The sequence below is a fragment of the Dipodomys spectabilis genome, unplaced genomic scaffold (genome assembly GCF_019054845.1).
Source record: "Dipodomys spectabilis isolate Male_0828 unplaced genomic scaffold, ASM1905484v1 ptg000024l, whole genome shotgun sequence".
Lineage (NCBI taxonomy): Eukaryota > Metazoa > Chordata > Mammalia > Rodentia > Heteromyidae > Dipodomys > Dipodomys spectabilis.
This window is the reverse complement of record NW_024870701.1, coordinates 16323383-16340452: the sequence shown is the minus strand read 5'-3', so window position 1 is coordinate 16340452 and position 17070 is coordinate 16323383. Positions and strand designations below refer to the sequence as shown.

Genomic DNA, 17070 nt, shown 5'->3' with positions numbered 1-17070 from the left:
CACAACACAAGCACAACCAGTATGAGTGAACATTAAGTGGGCCAGCATGAGAGAGCTGCCGGACATTCAAAATGGCCATTGTAGGGACCAATCCAGGCCGTGTGCTCGGTGACCTGAAAGGTGAACCCATGAGCAGCCTGTGACAAGGACACTGTGCTTTCTGCCTCCATCCCATTAAAAACACTACTTCTCATTCAGAAATAATAGGGGTGCCCATTCTCACCCCTTTGTCCAGGAGCTACTTAACCAAAGAAGGAAACAATATCACCAAGTATTTCATTCTGAAGAGAGAAGGCACATGTGGGCAAATAGTAGAGGTTGGGAGTAGAAGAAGGATTTTAGAAAGGGGAGTGGAAAGAGCAGGGAGCCATTCACAGGTACCTAAATGGGGATAGGGAGCCAGGTAGCCCACAGTTCAGAAGTTACAGGCCTGGGAAAGTTCTGAGCTCTGTCTACTTGTGATATTGATTCAGAGTGGAGTCTGGAGAGCTGGGATGTCTGAATGAGGGATAAAGTTTAGCTGGTGGGAGAAACAGGTAAACAGAGCTCTGACACTGTGACAAGTGTGGCAGTGGACTCTGCCCTGCTGCCAGGCTACGGGGCTGGAAGCACCGCCCAAAGTGGTGGCATGAAGCAGGGAAGCAGCAATGGCTAGAAGCTGGCACTCTCAGCTCTTGCTAGCTGCCATGGGGTCCCCAGCTCTCCAGGCTTCAGAGGGGTTTGCCTGCCCCTTGCAAGTCTTCAGATAAATTGTGAAAACACCTGATATGCACAGAGCCCTTATAGACGTTTACTCAGCAGGTGTGTGGGAGCAAACTTTCATCAGGTCCCCTTGTAGATTTTGAGGCAAATGTGCCCATGTGTGTTTTCTATATTATGCACATAGAGACATTGGATTTGGGCAGAAGGAACTGGGCAGTGTCAGACAGTTGCCATGACATAGCAAAGGCTTGAACTTAGGTGTCTTCTGAAACACTAAGGAAACTGTAGCTTGTTTCTGAGGATTGGAATCCAAGGGGGCCCTGCTGCTCCCGAGGCTAGTACTTAGTACTTCAGACTCTCCTTGAGTTTTTTTCCCCTTGAAGGGTCCTGGACTCTGTATCTTTCAACATAGTGTTCTTCTGCTGGTGTCCCAACTTCCAACTGCACTGATCTCAGGAAACTAGATTTGCTATTCCACTTGACCATCTACCTCACTCCACTGATGCTGCTTGACAGTAGGAGCCATGTCACTGTGCTTTTCCCTGGCTGAATGGACAGTTAGAAAATGCCTCAGAGTTCACATAAGACAACAATTGTAAAACTATTTTTTTTTTGTCAGTTGTGGGGTTTGAACTCAGGATCAGGGTGCTGTCCCTGAGCTCTTTTGCTCAAAGCTAGTGCTCTACTACTTTGAGCACCACTTCCAGTTTTTGAGTGGTTAATTGGAGATGAGCATCTCCAATTTTTTCTGCTTGGGCTGGCTTTGAACCATGATCCTTAGATCTCAGCCTCCTGAGTAGCTAGAATTACAGGCACGAGATACCGGCAACGAGCTGATTCTAGAACTTTTTACATCACCAATTCTGAGGAAAGCTATGTATTTTCCAGGTGGGGAGAAAGGTGATCTCTCTGAGGAGAAAGGAGGGTGGAGTTCTAGGAGGGCAGCTTTCTGTTCAGAGCGATGATTTTGGCACTGATGTGTCATGGTGATGGAGACACAGAGGTTTTCTTTTTCTTTTCTAGAAGCCCCCACACAGGATGAAATAGAGCCAACTGGCATCCCTGGCCCATTCCTTCAACTGAAGCTCAGGGGGAGCTGTTATGCCACCCAGATCCACCCTAGGCTGCTTCTCTTATCCTGGGAAAAAGAGAGGCCAGGAATTCTGCTAAATAGCACTGTTCCTAAGAACCTGCTCACACTCATCACTGCTCATTAAAAAAATTCCAACATGGTAAATTTCCTTCTATTATTCACCCGCTTGATGTAGTAAGTTGTGTCACTTTGAGAAGACATACATAATAGTATATTAGAACAATAATGGATCTCCTCATTCATGCTTAGAAAAAAATTATTACAATGTAAGAAAGTCTGAATAGCAGGAATTTATTATAATGATTTAACACTTCTAACACTTGAGCTAAAAAATGACCCTCCATAAATAACTGTCCCTGGAACACAAATTTACACAGTTTACCATTTCCCAATGTTATATAAATCCAGTAAGTCTAAATCACTTGCAGTTGGGAGGAGATCGTGGAGAACAGGGCTGAAACTCACCCACTTGGCAGGAACATGAGTGCCAGTATTTGTTCTCAGACTGTCATAGCACAGGACTGGCTGCCTCTCGACTTAAGAGGGGATAGAAGGAAACGGAGGGCGGGGGGCACCGCTTCCTATCTGCAGAACATTCCCATCCAAAGGTCAGTAGGCTCAGGGCATCCTGGCAGCAGAGAAAACAGGAGCTGCTATCTGAGTGATGATACCAACGTGTTAGCCAACGCTGTCCAACCCTTCCATCTAGACTTAGCAGCATATGACTGCTTTAAGACCTCACAAATGGGTCACTTGCAAGTATGTATGTGACAAAACACCCAACATCAGGAGAGACCAGCTCTGAAGCCCTCACCAGCTTTCAAGTGGGGCCAATTTTTAAAGGCAATCACCATATATACATTTAAATGGTAACACTCTCACTCTGCCTCCCTCATCCACTCTGCCAGCCTACTTTCATGGACATGTTGACCTTGTCATTATGACTTTTCTCATGGCTAATTCCTGCTCAGTTAACCTAACGGTAGCTTAGAATGATCACTTTCATCTTTCTAAGTCATTTGATAAACTATTTTTTTCTGATGCTCACAGGATGCAACTAAGTTACTTAGAGATCTTGCTCACAAGTTGTAAAGCTAGGTTCCTCAAAGTAGGTTCATGTTAATTAAGACACAATATTCTAATAGAGAAGACAAATAGAGCACAACACACTATGGTTTAGAGTGGGATGTAGCTGAGCTACAGTATTATTGGAGTCACGAGCACAGGATTCCTGGGAAATTAGGAAAACCTCATGGAAGTGATGACAACTAAGTCTATCTGGAGAGATTCACCCAAAAGAGAGGGACCTGAAAAAAGAGTGCGCTGTGTCTGGTCACTGGACCGTGGCAAACAGTTGTAAGCTGCAGTGGAGGAAAGGAGATGAGGAAGAAAAGGGATGCGGAGGCCACATATCTAGAGCATCAGTATACCTAAAAGATGTGTTCTTTGTCCTGAAAATACTGGAGGGGGGCGGTGTTTGGTTTTTAAGTAGGGAAGATATTGTTGTAAGAACAATTCTACTCATTATGGAGATGTAACTAGGAAAGGGAAAATGGAGTCCCGTGCCCTTCCCCTGCCCCCCAAGTCCCCTCCGCCCCAATACTCTTGAGTGTGCCATTAACTCTCCTCACCTTGTTTCCATGAAGGGAACTCCACGGAGCAATGTCTGACATCTTTATCATTTATCCCTCCTGCCCTCCCTTATGCTTCTTTACTTATCATTCAGTGGTGATTTCACAGCTTGAAGCTTTGCTTCTATGTGTTTTATTAGTTCATTAATACCAATGGTGACTATTAGTGGAACCCTTACTTGAATCTGTCAGATTCTATCTATACCTGTCTTTAATATGCACTATCTTGTATTTCTTTCCACAATCATCCTATCAGAGGTTTGCATCATCATCTCATTTTGTAGATGACATACCCAACTTATAAAGAATATTAAATTTTAGGCAGTATGGTTAAATTTTTGCTTCATATCATCCAACTAGCAAGGAATACAACTGAATTATTTTTTGAAACAGCATCTTACTATGTAACCCATTTGGCCTTGAATTTTGCTCTTCCCATCTTCATCTTCCCAAGTGCTGTAACTATAGTTGGATAACATAACAATGGCTTACAAGTGAGATCTGTACCAAAGGCTACTTGTTTTCATATCTGATTCCCGAGAGGGATCAACCCCATCAACCTGAACTCTGGGCCTGGTGTGTGCCTGAGGGGTCACTCAACTGGCCAAGAACACTGGTGGTGGACTTGGAAAGGGCATTGTAACTGGGGTTGCTATGTTGGCAACACATGCTATAGATTATTCTTATTGGAGTCCAAGTACCACCTCCACCCAATTGAAGGAGGGCCTTATCTTTATTTTGGCCAATGTATTTTAGAAGCAGTCTTCACTAGAGTTATTGTAGCCTATATTATTAGAAAAGCCACTCTCTCCTGGAAATAGGTCTTTTTCATGTATATATTGTTTTGCCAGAGCTTCTAGTTCTGCATACAGAAAGAGGGTCCAGATAGTGGCATTCAGTTAATGAGGGTTACTGACAAAAGCCAAAGGAGTGAACATGTGGCAATTTTCCTACCTTGTCCAAGTGGTATGTGAGGACTCTTTCCTGAAGAATGGTGGGGAAATGCTCAGTCCTAGTTGAGATTTTTTTTAAATGCTTCTCTTGGGGCACCAGATCAAAGCAGGTGATGTACTGAAGATACTAACCTGGAAACCAGATCTGCCACTGACAGGATGTGGAACCTCAGAAAAGTCACTTTTTCTCCCTGAATTTTCTTCATCTATAAAAGTGGATGACCATGGGCTCTAAGGTCCAATTCATGCACTGAATTCTGTGACTAGAATGGTGGGGCAGACAGAACAGGCTAGGCACACTGCTGTTTTTTGTTTTTGGATGGGTTGCAACATTCAGTTGTTGCTAATGTGATGGTATTAAGAGGCAGGGCTTTGTAAGATGATTAGGCAATGAGTACTTCATCATTGTTAGGATTAAGGCCCTTTTATAAGACACTGTAGACAGCCTTTAGTCAGCTTGCTAGCTTGCTCTTTAGCCATGCAAGGACTCAGACTTCGGCTCCTCAGGAGGATGAAGTTCATTGGGGCAACTGACCCTACCAATGCCTTCAGCCTAGAACTTTCAGCTCCCACAACTGTGACAAACATTTTGTTTTCCCTGTATAAATGATCAAGCTTTAGGTTTTGTTGTAGCAGTACAAATGGATTAAGGGCTCAACTCATTTTGTGTGAGTGTATATGTGTGCTGGTCCTAGGGCTTGAATTCAGGGTCTAGGTGTATCCCTGAGCTTTTGTGTCCAAGGATAGTGTTCTACCATTTTGAGCCATAGCTCCGTTTCTAGCTTTTTTAGTAGTTAATTGGAGACAAGCACCTCACAGACTTTCCTGCCAGGGCTTGCTTTGAACTATGATCCTCAGATCTCAGCCTCTTCAGCAGCTAGGATTACAGGCATGAGCTACCAGCCTGGCTTCTACGTACTGTTCAGTGTGTGTATGTTGTGGAAGTGACAGAAAAAGAAATATAGCTATGAAGCTGAAGTCTGAGAAGGTAAAAGGTCCTTTTCAAATGGAGCAGTAGAACCTAAGTGGCTGAAGAAACAAGGAACACTAATCTATGAAACTGGTTCTCAAGCTGCTAGCTCACACATTCCCTGAGGATTAGGATTACCTCATTCCTCTCTAGCTTTGTCCCTAGACACAAGAATAACCTTATGGCATTTGTGGCAATTGGCTTATTTGGTTTTTAGCTTGAGAGAAGGTGGAGCCATGATTCTGCCCTTGCTATTTCTTCCTCTGAGTGCCAGCTGCAAAGTCTCACTGTTCTGGTTGAGGTGCCAGGTTGGCATGCATAAAGGGAGCAAGACAGGCTCTTTGGCTGTCTTGAACATGGGTGTGATCGTAGAACCATGACTTTCAGGCACTCAAGTCCTAACCTGCTTCCTTATAACCTCTGAAGTCAACCAGGCAGATTCATGTCTCCTGTCCTCAAGTGCTGTGACATTTCTTCCTTGGGGGACATGTAGATAAGGGGACAGGCAGACAGAAGGGACTCAGAGGTACCACAGATTGAATCTTCCATTCTTGCAACTATACAACCTGGAGGAGGCTTAGTGTCCCCAGGATGGAACTGAGATGGATGTGGCACACTATCTCCCCTTTCCCCCAATTCACTATAGATTCCTGTTGTTTTAATAAGAACTGAGAAAAAACACTTTGTGATAATCTAGGCCCTGCTATTTCTTTCCAGCTAGAATGCACTGATTTTATGAGATGCTCAAAGGGCCAAGTCAAGATCAAAACCACATGGGGAAAATAGTCATAAAGATAATTTATTAATTTAAAATTCATATGTATATAAAAATCTGTCCACATTAAAAATAATGTACACTGAATTATAGATAAAATGTGAACTCTGAGGAATCTCCAGAGCCTACGACTCTGTTTTCTGACAGTACTCAGCTCTGTTCTTTTAAGTCTTCTTCCCCTTCTATAGAATTTGGTCAGCCACTCTCCAAAATGAACCTGGTACTGGAAGCAGGAACAAGTGAAGAATGACTCTATAGGAGCATTCCTCTTTCTTCATGACATCTGAGTGCTCTGGATAAGTTCCCACCAGGAGACCAGAGCTGATCAACACTGTGCCTCCTGGAAGTGTGACATCAGTAGAAGGTTTTCCTTGATTAACCTTGTTTTTCTAAATCAAGCACTGTGGGCCTTGTTTAGGAAGTTTTAATGGACACACTCCATCATTTTCCATTTTACAAACACTGATTGGTTTTTCTCTCATAAACTGATGGGTAGCAGGATAGGCATTGTTGTAATTCTATTTGCAGTACCCTTACTGTGTGTCCAGTCTTGTTTTGGGGAAATCTTGGACAGGCAAACAAATCTAAAGCAGCTTGCTGGGAATATTCTCTCTCTCTCTCTCTCTCTCTGAAGGGTCGAGCCCTTTGTGTCAGGCTCTCTCTTAGTGGAATAAGAAGTTAGGCCTCAAGGTTCTACTAGAACATACATATCTCAAAGTAATTTTAATATTGAGGAAAACATTAGCATGTTATTCAATTAACCATTAAGATATTACATTATAAACAAATTCACATCTTATTTCCCTCATACCAACATAAAATGTATAGAGAATGGCAACTGGTGGTGTGTAGAGAGGACATATGAAGATTGTGGTGATAACCTTTCTCTTTCAAAATGCCTATTTGCCATGTACTCACTTTAGACACAACAAAGAAAGCTCCATATTACAAAAGCTCTTTGAAATGGAGTGAAACTGATTGGCTACTCTCAGAGGGATAAATTTAAAAGGAAATTGGAATCTTCAATAATTTTTCAACTTTTCAAGAAAACATTTACCATTAGCTTAGTTCTACCCTTGGGTTTACTTTGGATTAAGAAAATGTCATTCTTTCCTCCAAAGAAGAAAAGACCCAAGTAAAGGAAGACTGGGTAGACGCAATAGGACAGCCTGTAGGGACAATGAGATTTTCTCTTGGACATGGAGGCTACCCAAACTACATGGTTTTCATAGACAGAAAACATGCAAGGCCTGGACAACCAGGAACTTTCACCTGCATGGGGGGAGAAATGCCAGTGGAAGCCTATCAGCTGTAGCTGCTGGGCGCCACTCTCCATCTGAAGAAATCTTCTCCAGATATAACTATGGCAATTTACAAGAGCACATTTGATAGAAGGTGAACTGATATGATACTTGGGTCAGTAAGAAATATCTAGAGCTTGCTTTTCTTCATCCAGGGAAACTACAGGGGCAGAAACATGAACATTGGTAGGAAAAGTATTCAGCTTGTTTCTCTTCTGAATTTTTTCCAGGACCATTATTCATACATGCATTTTAATGCTGCTTGTTTCCAAGAGTTGGTTGAGTCCTTTCTTCTAGCCCAATGGACCTTTTGGTTTTAGGAAGGTCAGTTACCAGGCTGAAGACTACTACAACTAACTCACAACTTATTCCCAGTGCTTCTGGTGGTAGAGGTACCAATTCAAACTTTAGAATTAAAGGATCACACTTACAGAAAGGCAGTGGTGAGAGAACAGGGGGAGAATGTAAACGTCTTTATGAAATTTGCTTGTCACAAGGTATTTGAGGTATCTTTGAGAGGAAAGGTTTTTGTTGTGTACAAAAGAGAACGAATCTTTCTCCTCAGGCGATTGAGAAGGAAACACTCTTTAAATGACAATGAATATACAACGATGTCTGCCATGCAAAAAGTACCCTAAGTTTCTAATCCCTGGCATAAAATGGTACTATTCCTCAGCTTACTTCCCTTTAATGTATTATCTACTGATTAGTCTGATCAAAAACACCTTGGGTTGTTTAGGGAAAATTCTATGTTCAATACATTGTAGGGTGTCAGTGAGATACGTCCCTGTGAAAGGAGACTCACAATTACTTTGTAATCAATCATTTTAACATCCTAGATCAGTATGTGAAGAAACCCACAAATTTCCTGTGGAAATTTTGTAGCTTATGCTTTGGAGTCAAATGAAAAAGATATCTTCCAGAATTTGATTCTCCTCCAGGTCTTCAGGAGTCCTATGTGTTCCCGTCTTCTTCCAGATTGACTTTTGAGGGCTAAGTCGCAAAGCATTGTGATTCTGGGCCCCAACTTCTCTGAATGAATGAGGACGAGGCTTGTGAGCAGAGTTTGGGCTCAGAGAATGAACCAAATCCAACAGGGATGTCTCATACCTGTAAAACATACAACCCAGACAGAATAGGATCAGACTATTAGAACATTAGAATCTAAGAAATTCAGAAGTGTCCTCAGGAAAACCTTAGGGAAGGAAAACACTTGTAGGCCTCAAGAACAAATCTCTGCTTCCCGTCTATGAGCTCTTTTCTATTGTTTACACCCAACAGTTCTCCTAATTTGTGAAGAGGCTTCTTTAACTATAGAGTGGGAAAAGTAATCATGCTTATGTTAGTGACACAAAGTACTGAATATAAAGTATTGGTCCAGGCCAATAAGGGCTCCATCACCTGGAACAGGTAGACGGGTGTCTCTATTGTTGTGTCAGGGCAGAGAGATCAAAGAGAAAGCCTGGAAGTGAAACATATTTCTTATTATACTTCATTGGCTAGAACCAATTATGTCTCGATGGTCTTTGATAAAATTTGAAATCATTTAAAAATTTTTTTTCCTGGTTGTGGAGCCTGAACTCTGGGCCTGGGTGCTGTCCTTCAGCTCTTCAGCTCAAAGCTAGTGTTCTACCACTAGAGACACAGCACCACTTCTGGCTTTTTCTGCTTTATGTGGTGTTGAGGAATCAAACCCAGGGCCTCATGCATGCAAGGCAAGCACTCTACCACTGAGCCACCTTCCCAGCCCATCATTTTTTAATTTTATAGTTAAGGAAACTGATGTCCAGAAAAGAATAACTGAGGCCCAGAAAGGATGAAGTGAACTGCAGTCACAGATCAAGTGAGTAGCAGAGCCAAGTGGTTTGCATTCTACAGAGCCCCTTCAACATTCCAGACTAGATTGACAGTCTTTCCACCAAAAGAAATGACTAATGAAAGCAAAAAAGTAAATGGTTCATGTTACTGACTGTATCTTAAATAGGGATACAGGTGGACCCATTGCAACAATGAGATGTACAAGTCATTATGTCAAAAAATGAACTTTACAACTTTGGTGTGGGGGGGAGTAAGCGGGGAGGATTGGGTGGGGGGGCGAGGGGAGGATGGGAAGGGTAAACAAAGGAGGAGGCTACGATGCTTGATAAGAAATGTACTCATTATCTTGCCCATGTAATTGTAACCCCTCTGTACAGTATTTTCACAATAAAAAAGAATACAAAAAAAGTATAGCATATTTGTAACAAGGCTATTTTTCCTTCTAACATATTAATCTTGCCCAGAGTATAAACATTTATCTTATGGTCTGAATATTATCATCAAGACTATTTCTTTAGGAGCCATATCTGATCATGTTTTACACTGTTGGAGAAGCATAAAGTATGTGGCAGACAGGTCTCAGATTTCACTTGTATTTCAGAGCTAATTTCTTTCACTAAGTATACTGACAGTACTTTTGCTGTCAGAAATGACTGAATAATTTTGCAGGTTAAAAAGCTACAGAATAAATACCAGGAAACTGGCACTTGAAAGGTGGGAGTATAAGGGGAAGAGGGCAGGCAAATGAAGACAGGAAGTGAGAATGCAGTTGCAAAATTTCATTGTATCTATCAAAAAATTGCGAACTATAAGGGAAGAGGGGGGTCAAAAGGGGAGGTAAAGATTTTGAAGTGATGGCACAGACCAAGATGCTTTGTTAAAGGGCAAAAAAATTAAATACATAACTTACAAGGAAGAGGTGGGTTAGGAAGGCTGGGTAAGAATGTTGAAAGGGGTGACATGATCAAGATGCGCTGTATTCATCAACTGCTTTGGTGAATAGCAACTCCTCTGTTTAACTACTTAAAGATAAAATATTCAAAACATTCAGTTCATATCCTACAACATTAAGAAAACGGAGGGAGGGATGGGGGAGAATAATGAAAGAGGTAAAATGAATCAAGGTATATTATACTTATAAACTGATTTTTTGAATGGTAACTTCTTTGTACAACTACTTAAAGATAATATAAATACAATTTTAAAAAGCAACAAACATCAAAAATTATTTTACGAAGCAAATCTTGACAAAACATCCAGTCTTAACATGAGAATCACATATACCACTATAAAGCATATACACTATCAGAAGAATGTTGTCTTCTATCATATTGAGCTCTGTAAGTTTCAATTTGTGGAGGTGACATGCATTCAGCTTGGTTAGATCCTGCTGGCTTTTTTGGTACTTGATAATTTAAAGAGACATACTACTAGTTGGTGGCTTATACTGCTAATTCTAACTACTCAGGAGACCAAGATCTGAGGATCATGGTTTGAAGCTGGCTTGGGCAAGAAACTCTGTAAGATACTCATCTTCAATTAATTACCAAAAAGCTAGAAGGTGAGCTGTAGCTCAAGCATTAGAGTACCAGCCTTGAGCAAAAAAGCTTCAGGACAGCACCTAGACTCCAAGTCCAAGCCCTAGTTCTAGCACACACATAAATTAAGAGATATATTACATTTAGTCATATCCACAAAATACCATCCTTGGAAGCACCCACACTTCGTGTGTGTGTGTGTGTGTGTGTGTGTGTGTGTGCGCGCGCGCGCGTTTTGTCAGTTGTGGGGCTTGAATTCAGGACTGGGGCTTAGTCTTTGAGCTATTTTGCTCCAGGTTAGCATTCTATCACTTTGAGCCACAGTGCCATTTCCATTTTTTTCTGGTGGTTAATTGGAGATAAAAGAGCCTCATGGACTTTCCTGCTCAGGTTGGCTCAGACTCTTGAATAGCTATAATTACAGGCATTAGCCACTGGTGCCCAGCTCCACACAGTTTTCAAATTTAAAAAATTATAGCATATATCAATTGCACAAGGGGTTTCATTGTGGTATTTCCATAAATTTATATCATGCACTTTGATCAAATTCAATCCCTGTTACTATCTTATCCCTTCCTTTCTTACAATTTCCTATGCTATTTTTATGAATTCTTCTGCACCAGTAGTGGGGCTTGAATTCAGGGCCTTGTATTATTGCTTAATGTTTTTGTCCAAGGCACTTCTATTTTATTTTTATATTTTAGTGGTACTGGAGTTTGAACTCAGGACCATGCTCTTGATATGTAGTTCTTTACTACTGAGTCATGTCCCAGCCCCCCTTTTTTTGTCAGTCGTGAGGCTTGAACTCTGGGCCTGGGTGCTGTCCCTTGGCTCTTCAGCTCAAGTCTAGCGCTCTACCTCTTGAGCCACAGTGCCACTTCCAGTTTTCTAGAGGTTAACTGGAGATAAGAGTCTCATGGACTTTTTTGCCTGGGCTGGCTTTGAACCGCGATCCTCAGATCTCAGCCTCCTGAGTAGCTAGGATTACAGGCGTGAGCCACCGGCGCCTGGCCCCAGCCCTTTTTGACTGCTTAATGACTGCATTTGCTCACCACTCACCTCTTCATTTATCTCCCCCCTTCTCTAGACCTCAGTCTCCACACCTCTAAAAAGTGTTTCAGTTTCTTTGAAAATAGTCTTGCCTCTAGTTGTTCCACATAAGCTATTCTTAGAGGATAGTTGTCCAGTTACTGCCACTGACTTTGCACTGACTAACTGAATTGTCTCTAACATTGGTTAACTCATTATGAGTGAATAGGAAGTATCATTAAATGGGACTGGGAAGGTGGCTCAGTGGTAGAATGTTTGCCTTGCATGCATGAGGCCCTGGGTTAGATTCCACAGTACTACAAAAGCAGAAAAAGCCAGAAGTGGTGCTGTGGCTCAAATGGTAGAGTGCTAGCTTTGAGCAGAAGAGCTGAGGGACAGAGTTCAGGCCCCATGGCCGACCAAAAAAAAAAGTATCATTAGGTAATTTGCTTTGTTTTAAATTGACTATTCAAGATCTTCTCACTGTTAGCTGTATAAGCAACTTTAGATACTACCAGTATCAAGCACATTCTGTTTGTAGATCTCTCCTATTTAGTATTCTGCTCTGAAAACCCTAGTGACCTTGGGTTGCTCATACTCCCAATTCTTATTTCCTGTCAGTGTGTTTGGCTCTTCTTAGGTTCCTGGAATGTAATCTCATTTGTTTCTCCTCTTTAGGGCTAACTATTCTTTTATAGTTTCTTCAGGTGGAAAGATATATTCAATCCCAGTTATTCCGTTTTAGTTGGAAGAGGAAGCATCTTGATAAGGATCTTAATTTGAATTGCAAAAAACAGGCTTTTAGAACTGTCTTGGAGCCTGGTGATGACAGCTCACACCTGTAATCCTAGCTACTCAGAAAGCTGAGATCTGAGGATCACAGTTCAAAGCCATGGGCAGAAAATCCTTGAGACTCTTATTAATAATTAACCACCAGAAAACTGGAAGTGCCTGTAGCTCAGAGGTAGAGCACTAGCTTTGAGTGAAAAAGCTAAGGCCAAGACCTAATCCCTGAGTTCAAGCCCCAAGAGGAACCAAAAAAACCAAACTATATTGGATTTCCATTGTGGCTGAGTTATATTATATTCCCACATGTCACCCTAGCCAGAATTTGTTGTTGTTAGTGTTTTTGATGATGGTCATTCTCACGGAGATAAAATCTCAGTGTTGTTTAAATATTCATTGGCCAAGGATGTTGATCATTCCTTCATGTATTTATTGACCATCTGTATTTCTTCCAGATTGCCTGTTGAGTTCATTTGCCCATTTATTAACTGTGTTTTGACTCTTTGGGACATTTTTGAGCTTTATGTATTTTATTTATTAATCCCTTATTAAATGCATAGTTATTAAAGAATTTTTATCATCCTACAGGCTGTCTCTTCAACCTAGTGACTATTTCTTTTGCTTAGGGGATAGGGAAACTTTTTTAAAAATATTGGGACTTGGTATTCTGGAGGTTTCTGACCTTAACATGTTTCTCAGAATACTCAGACTGAAGTTATAGGGGAAAAAAAGGTTGCATTCATGCAATGATACTTCCAGTTAGGAAGAAAAAAAGAAAAATAAAGTATTTGTTGAGTAATAGATATTTCAGTGGCAAATAATCAAGTTGAAACATGTGTAATAAAGAGGGGGATGAAAAGAAGTAGTAGAGGAGATGAATTTGATAGGGTTATAGAAATAACTCACTAAAACCCCTCTGTACAACTATTATAACAGAGAGTGAAAGAGAGGGAGAGAGAAACAGAGAAAGAGAATGAGAAGATGTGACAAATGAAGAAAAAATAAAAGGGTTATAGTTTAAAGATAAAATATGTATGAGTAGCTCATGCTTATAATCTTAGCTACTCAGGAGTTTGAGATGTGGAAGATTAAGATCTGAATCCAGAGCAGGCAGAAAAGTTGATCGCAGTCCATCTCCAAATAACCAGCAAAAAGCTGGGTTGTAGATGTGGCTCAATTGGTGGGCCAGGTCAATCAAGCATGCTGGGTGAGCATGGGGCCCTGAGTTCAAACCTTGGCCTTTGAAAAAAAAAAGTATGAATGTAATCTAAATCAACATCATCATTTGGTCAAGTCAAGTCCTCTTCCATAGTTCCTTTTCTTTCTCAACCAAATCATTACCATCAGCATTTAAACATGCACTAGTATCTTCTGATATAAAACATATCCTTCCTTAAAGTTCCTCATTATAGAGAAACCAGAGCTAATAAACACAGAGAGAACAGCAGTAAGAAAAAATTGCAACTCATAATCTACTGGCTGTTAAAATTATTAAGTGAAAGGTTGATGGGGACCTATTTAAAGGCAGGTTGAGACATTTTCTAAGTCTACTTACTCATTTTAGATCACTAAAAGTAGGAAAACCAATAATTATTTTCTTTTTAATATGTAGGAAGTATACAGCATTATGATGGAAGATTCTTGCCATAAAACAATTAAAACTTTAACCCAATCAAATGTCTAGATTTAATTGTCAATTTACATGAAATATAAAGTACAAAAGAATAGACTAGATGACATTTCAAGATATAATCAGCCAATAACAGAATGTGTGAAACTGTATGACAAATGGCTCAGTTATATTTAAAATGATCTATCAACCACAAGGAATACATGTACCTTAGTTAATCAGTGATTCAAACAAATCAATGGCAATTATTTGCACTTTTGAAATAAACCAGGAAAATTGAGCATGGAAAGATGGTTAGATGATACCAAGGAATTTTATTATTGTTGTTTTATTTAGATAGTGATATTGGAGTTGTGTTAAATTTTTGTTTTTGTAGTTGGGTACTGTGGCTTACTTTTGTAATTCTAGGTTCACAGAAGGCTGAAATCCAGAAGATCTTGATTCAAAGCCAGCCCAGGAAGAAAAGTCTGTGATGTTCCATCTCCAAAATAACCAGCAATAAGCTGGATTAGAGGCATGGTTGAAGTGCTATAATGTCAGGGAAACAAGCTAGTGGATCAAGCAAGCCTAACAAGTGCAAGGTGTTGAGTTTAAACACCAGTAGTAAAACAAAAAAAACAAACCAACTCTTGTTAAAAATACTGAAGAATGTATTGTCAAGATGACATGATGCCTGAAAACATTCAGTTTAAAGAAAAGTTTAGTGGGAGGTAATAAGAAAGAACACTGAAAATTGCTGAAACTGAGCCAACTGTATGGCTGCATTATATTCTCTCCACTTTTGTGAATGTCTGCAAACTTTCATAGTATAAAAATAAAACTCATCTACTCTTCTTTCTCATATCATCCATGCTTCCCTGTATTGGTGAGCTCTCTGAAGCAAAAACATATATTGTCTCTAATTAAATTACCCACTTCTCATTCATTCTGCAAAAACTCTAGCATAGTGTTCCCCAGACCACTTGCCCAAAACTTCCTCCCTAAGTTTACCAAATGACTTTCACATGGATACTTCAATTATTTTGACTTCTCAGAGTCTTTCTTTTTTATGTGTTTTCCTTTTTCAATTATATTTTTTATTATCTTTAGTTGTACAAGGGAGTTTTTGATAAATTAGTTAATAAGTACAATGCATCATGACTGATGTTACCTCTTTCATTATCCTTCTACATCCCTCCCAATTCAACCTGTCCTCTCAATTTTCTTAGTTTCATAAGATATGCATTGAATATTATGACTACATTCTCTGCCCACCTTCCCCTCTCCAATTGTTTACCCTCCTCCCCTTGATCTCCACACATCTTTCAAGAGTCAGTTTCCTAGTATTCATTTTATCTGTCCCAGGCTCCTTCTACAGAACTGGCCTTACTTGACTCCACCCTTGTCTTGGTTCTTGGTTTCCATGACAGTCAATCTGTATTTCTTCTTGCTTTTAGACCACTCCTCTGTATTATATTTGATCACTCTTAACTTCAAAATCTTGTCATTTCATAATATTTAGGCCAGAGGTTTCCTTAATTCCTTTTGAGATGATCTCACTATTATGTATCTTTGTGCCTGCTCTCACATTTTCATGTTTAGTCCAAGTTTCAAAATCCAATCACTTGAGTTCTCCACATGTATGTTTCCAAGCATTTCAAACTCAATTTCCCTTAAACCAGTCTTCACCTTGCCTCATACCAACCCATTTCCTCAAAGCTAAATCTTCTCATTTTCCTCATTTCTTGTTTTTTTAAAAAAACTTTCACGTCTTGTATATATGTTTATCTGATTTGGGGAAGGGATGGGGAACAAAATGGTGAGACAAAGGACAAAGGGTGAACCAATGCAACAGCAATACTCACAAGACAATATGCTGGAAATGAACTGTACAATGTAGTGGTGAGAGTTGGGGGGAGAGAAAGTAGGAGAAAAATGAGGTGGATAACAATGTTCAAAAAGAATGTACTCATTACCTTACGTATGTAACCGAAACTCCTCTGTATATCACCTTGACAATAAAATTAAATTAAAAAAATAGCTTTCATTCATTCTACTACTGAAGCCAATAACCTTTAGAGTCATCCTTGACATTTCCTTCTCTTTACTGCCTTCTGCTCTATTTGATCCTATTGATTCTACATCTTAAACACATCTTATTATTGATTGTTCCTATTTCATTTCAGCCGTTAGGTCTCAGACACTATCACTGTTCACCTACAATGGTCTCTTCTTTCTATTTCTGGAATGGACACTTCATTCCCTGCTTCAAGACCTGTATATTTGCTGTTTCACCTGTTAGGAATGTTATTCCTTTTTCTTTTCTATTTGTTAACATAAAAGAGCAGTGTAGTATTTATCTACAGTTTAAGATAAATTTGCACATCAACCACCCATTAATTCTTTTTCATAATCCTTTGTTCTTTTCTTCATAAGACTTTTCATAATTTATAATTATTTATTTGTATGAGTTTATTTTTCCAACATGTCTTATTGGTATGCCATTTCATCTTTAATGTCAAGTATTCAATAAATAACAAATGAAACTACACTGTCCCAATTATTTTCTTAAAACTTTTTAATAATTTCAAATAATTATAAGAATGTTTAATTATAAACTTCAAATATATAAAATTATATAAAGAAAAAAATTAAAATCCTTTCAGAATTCCATTCCTCTACTTGAATACCAATTTGATTACCACCCTCCAGATCACTGGTAATGGTTTACTATGTATGCTTTCCAATATCTTTTAGTACAATTACATGCATCTATGTACATACACAAATACGCAGATACACATACACTTAAAAACTTAAAGTTAGGCCATGCTATGTTGAGATTTATAATCTGTCTTTTCACTT

At 39.7% G+C, this 17070-nt stretch overlaps 1 protein-coding gene across 3 annotated transcripts in view; it reads right to left on the bottom strand.

Moving 5' to 3' along the window:
- Nucleotides 1-6132: 6132 nt before the first annotated feature.
- Kiaa1328 (KIAA1328 ortholog) overlaps nt 6133-17070 on the bottom strand; it is a 187486-nt gene continuing 176548 nt past the window's right edge. For all 3 annotated transcript variants that reach the window (XM_042675286.1, XM_042675285.1, XM_042675287.1), the window contains one exon: nt 6133-8535. In XM_042675286.1, the coding sequence (XP_042531220.1) occupies nt 8325-8535 (211 nt within the window). In that variant the 3' untranslated portion in view covers nt 6133-8324. The remainder of the gene's footprint in view (nt 8536-17070) is intronic.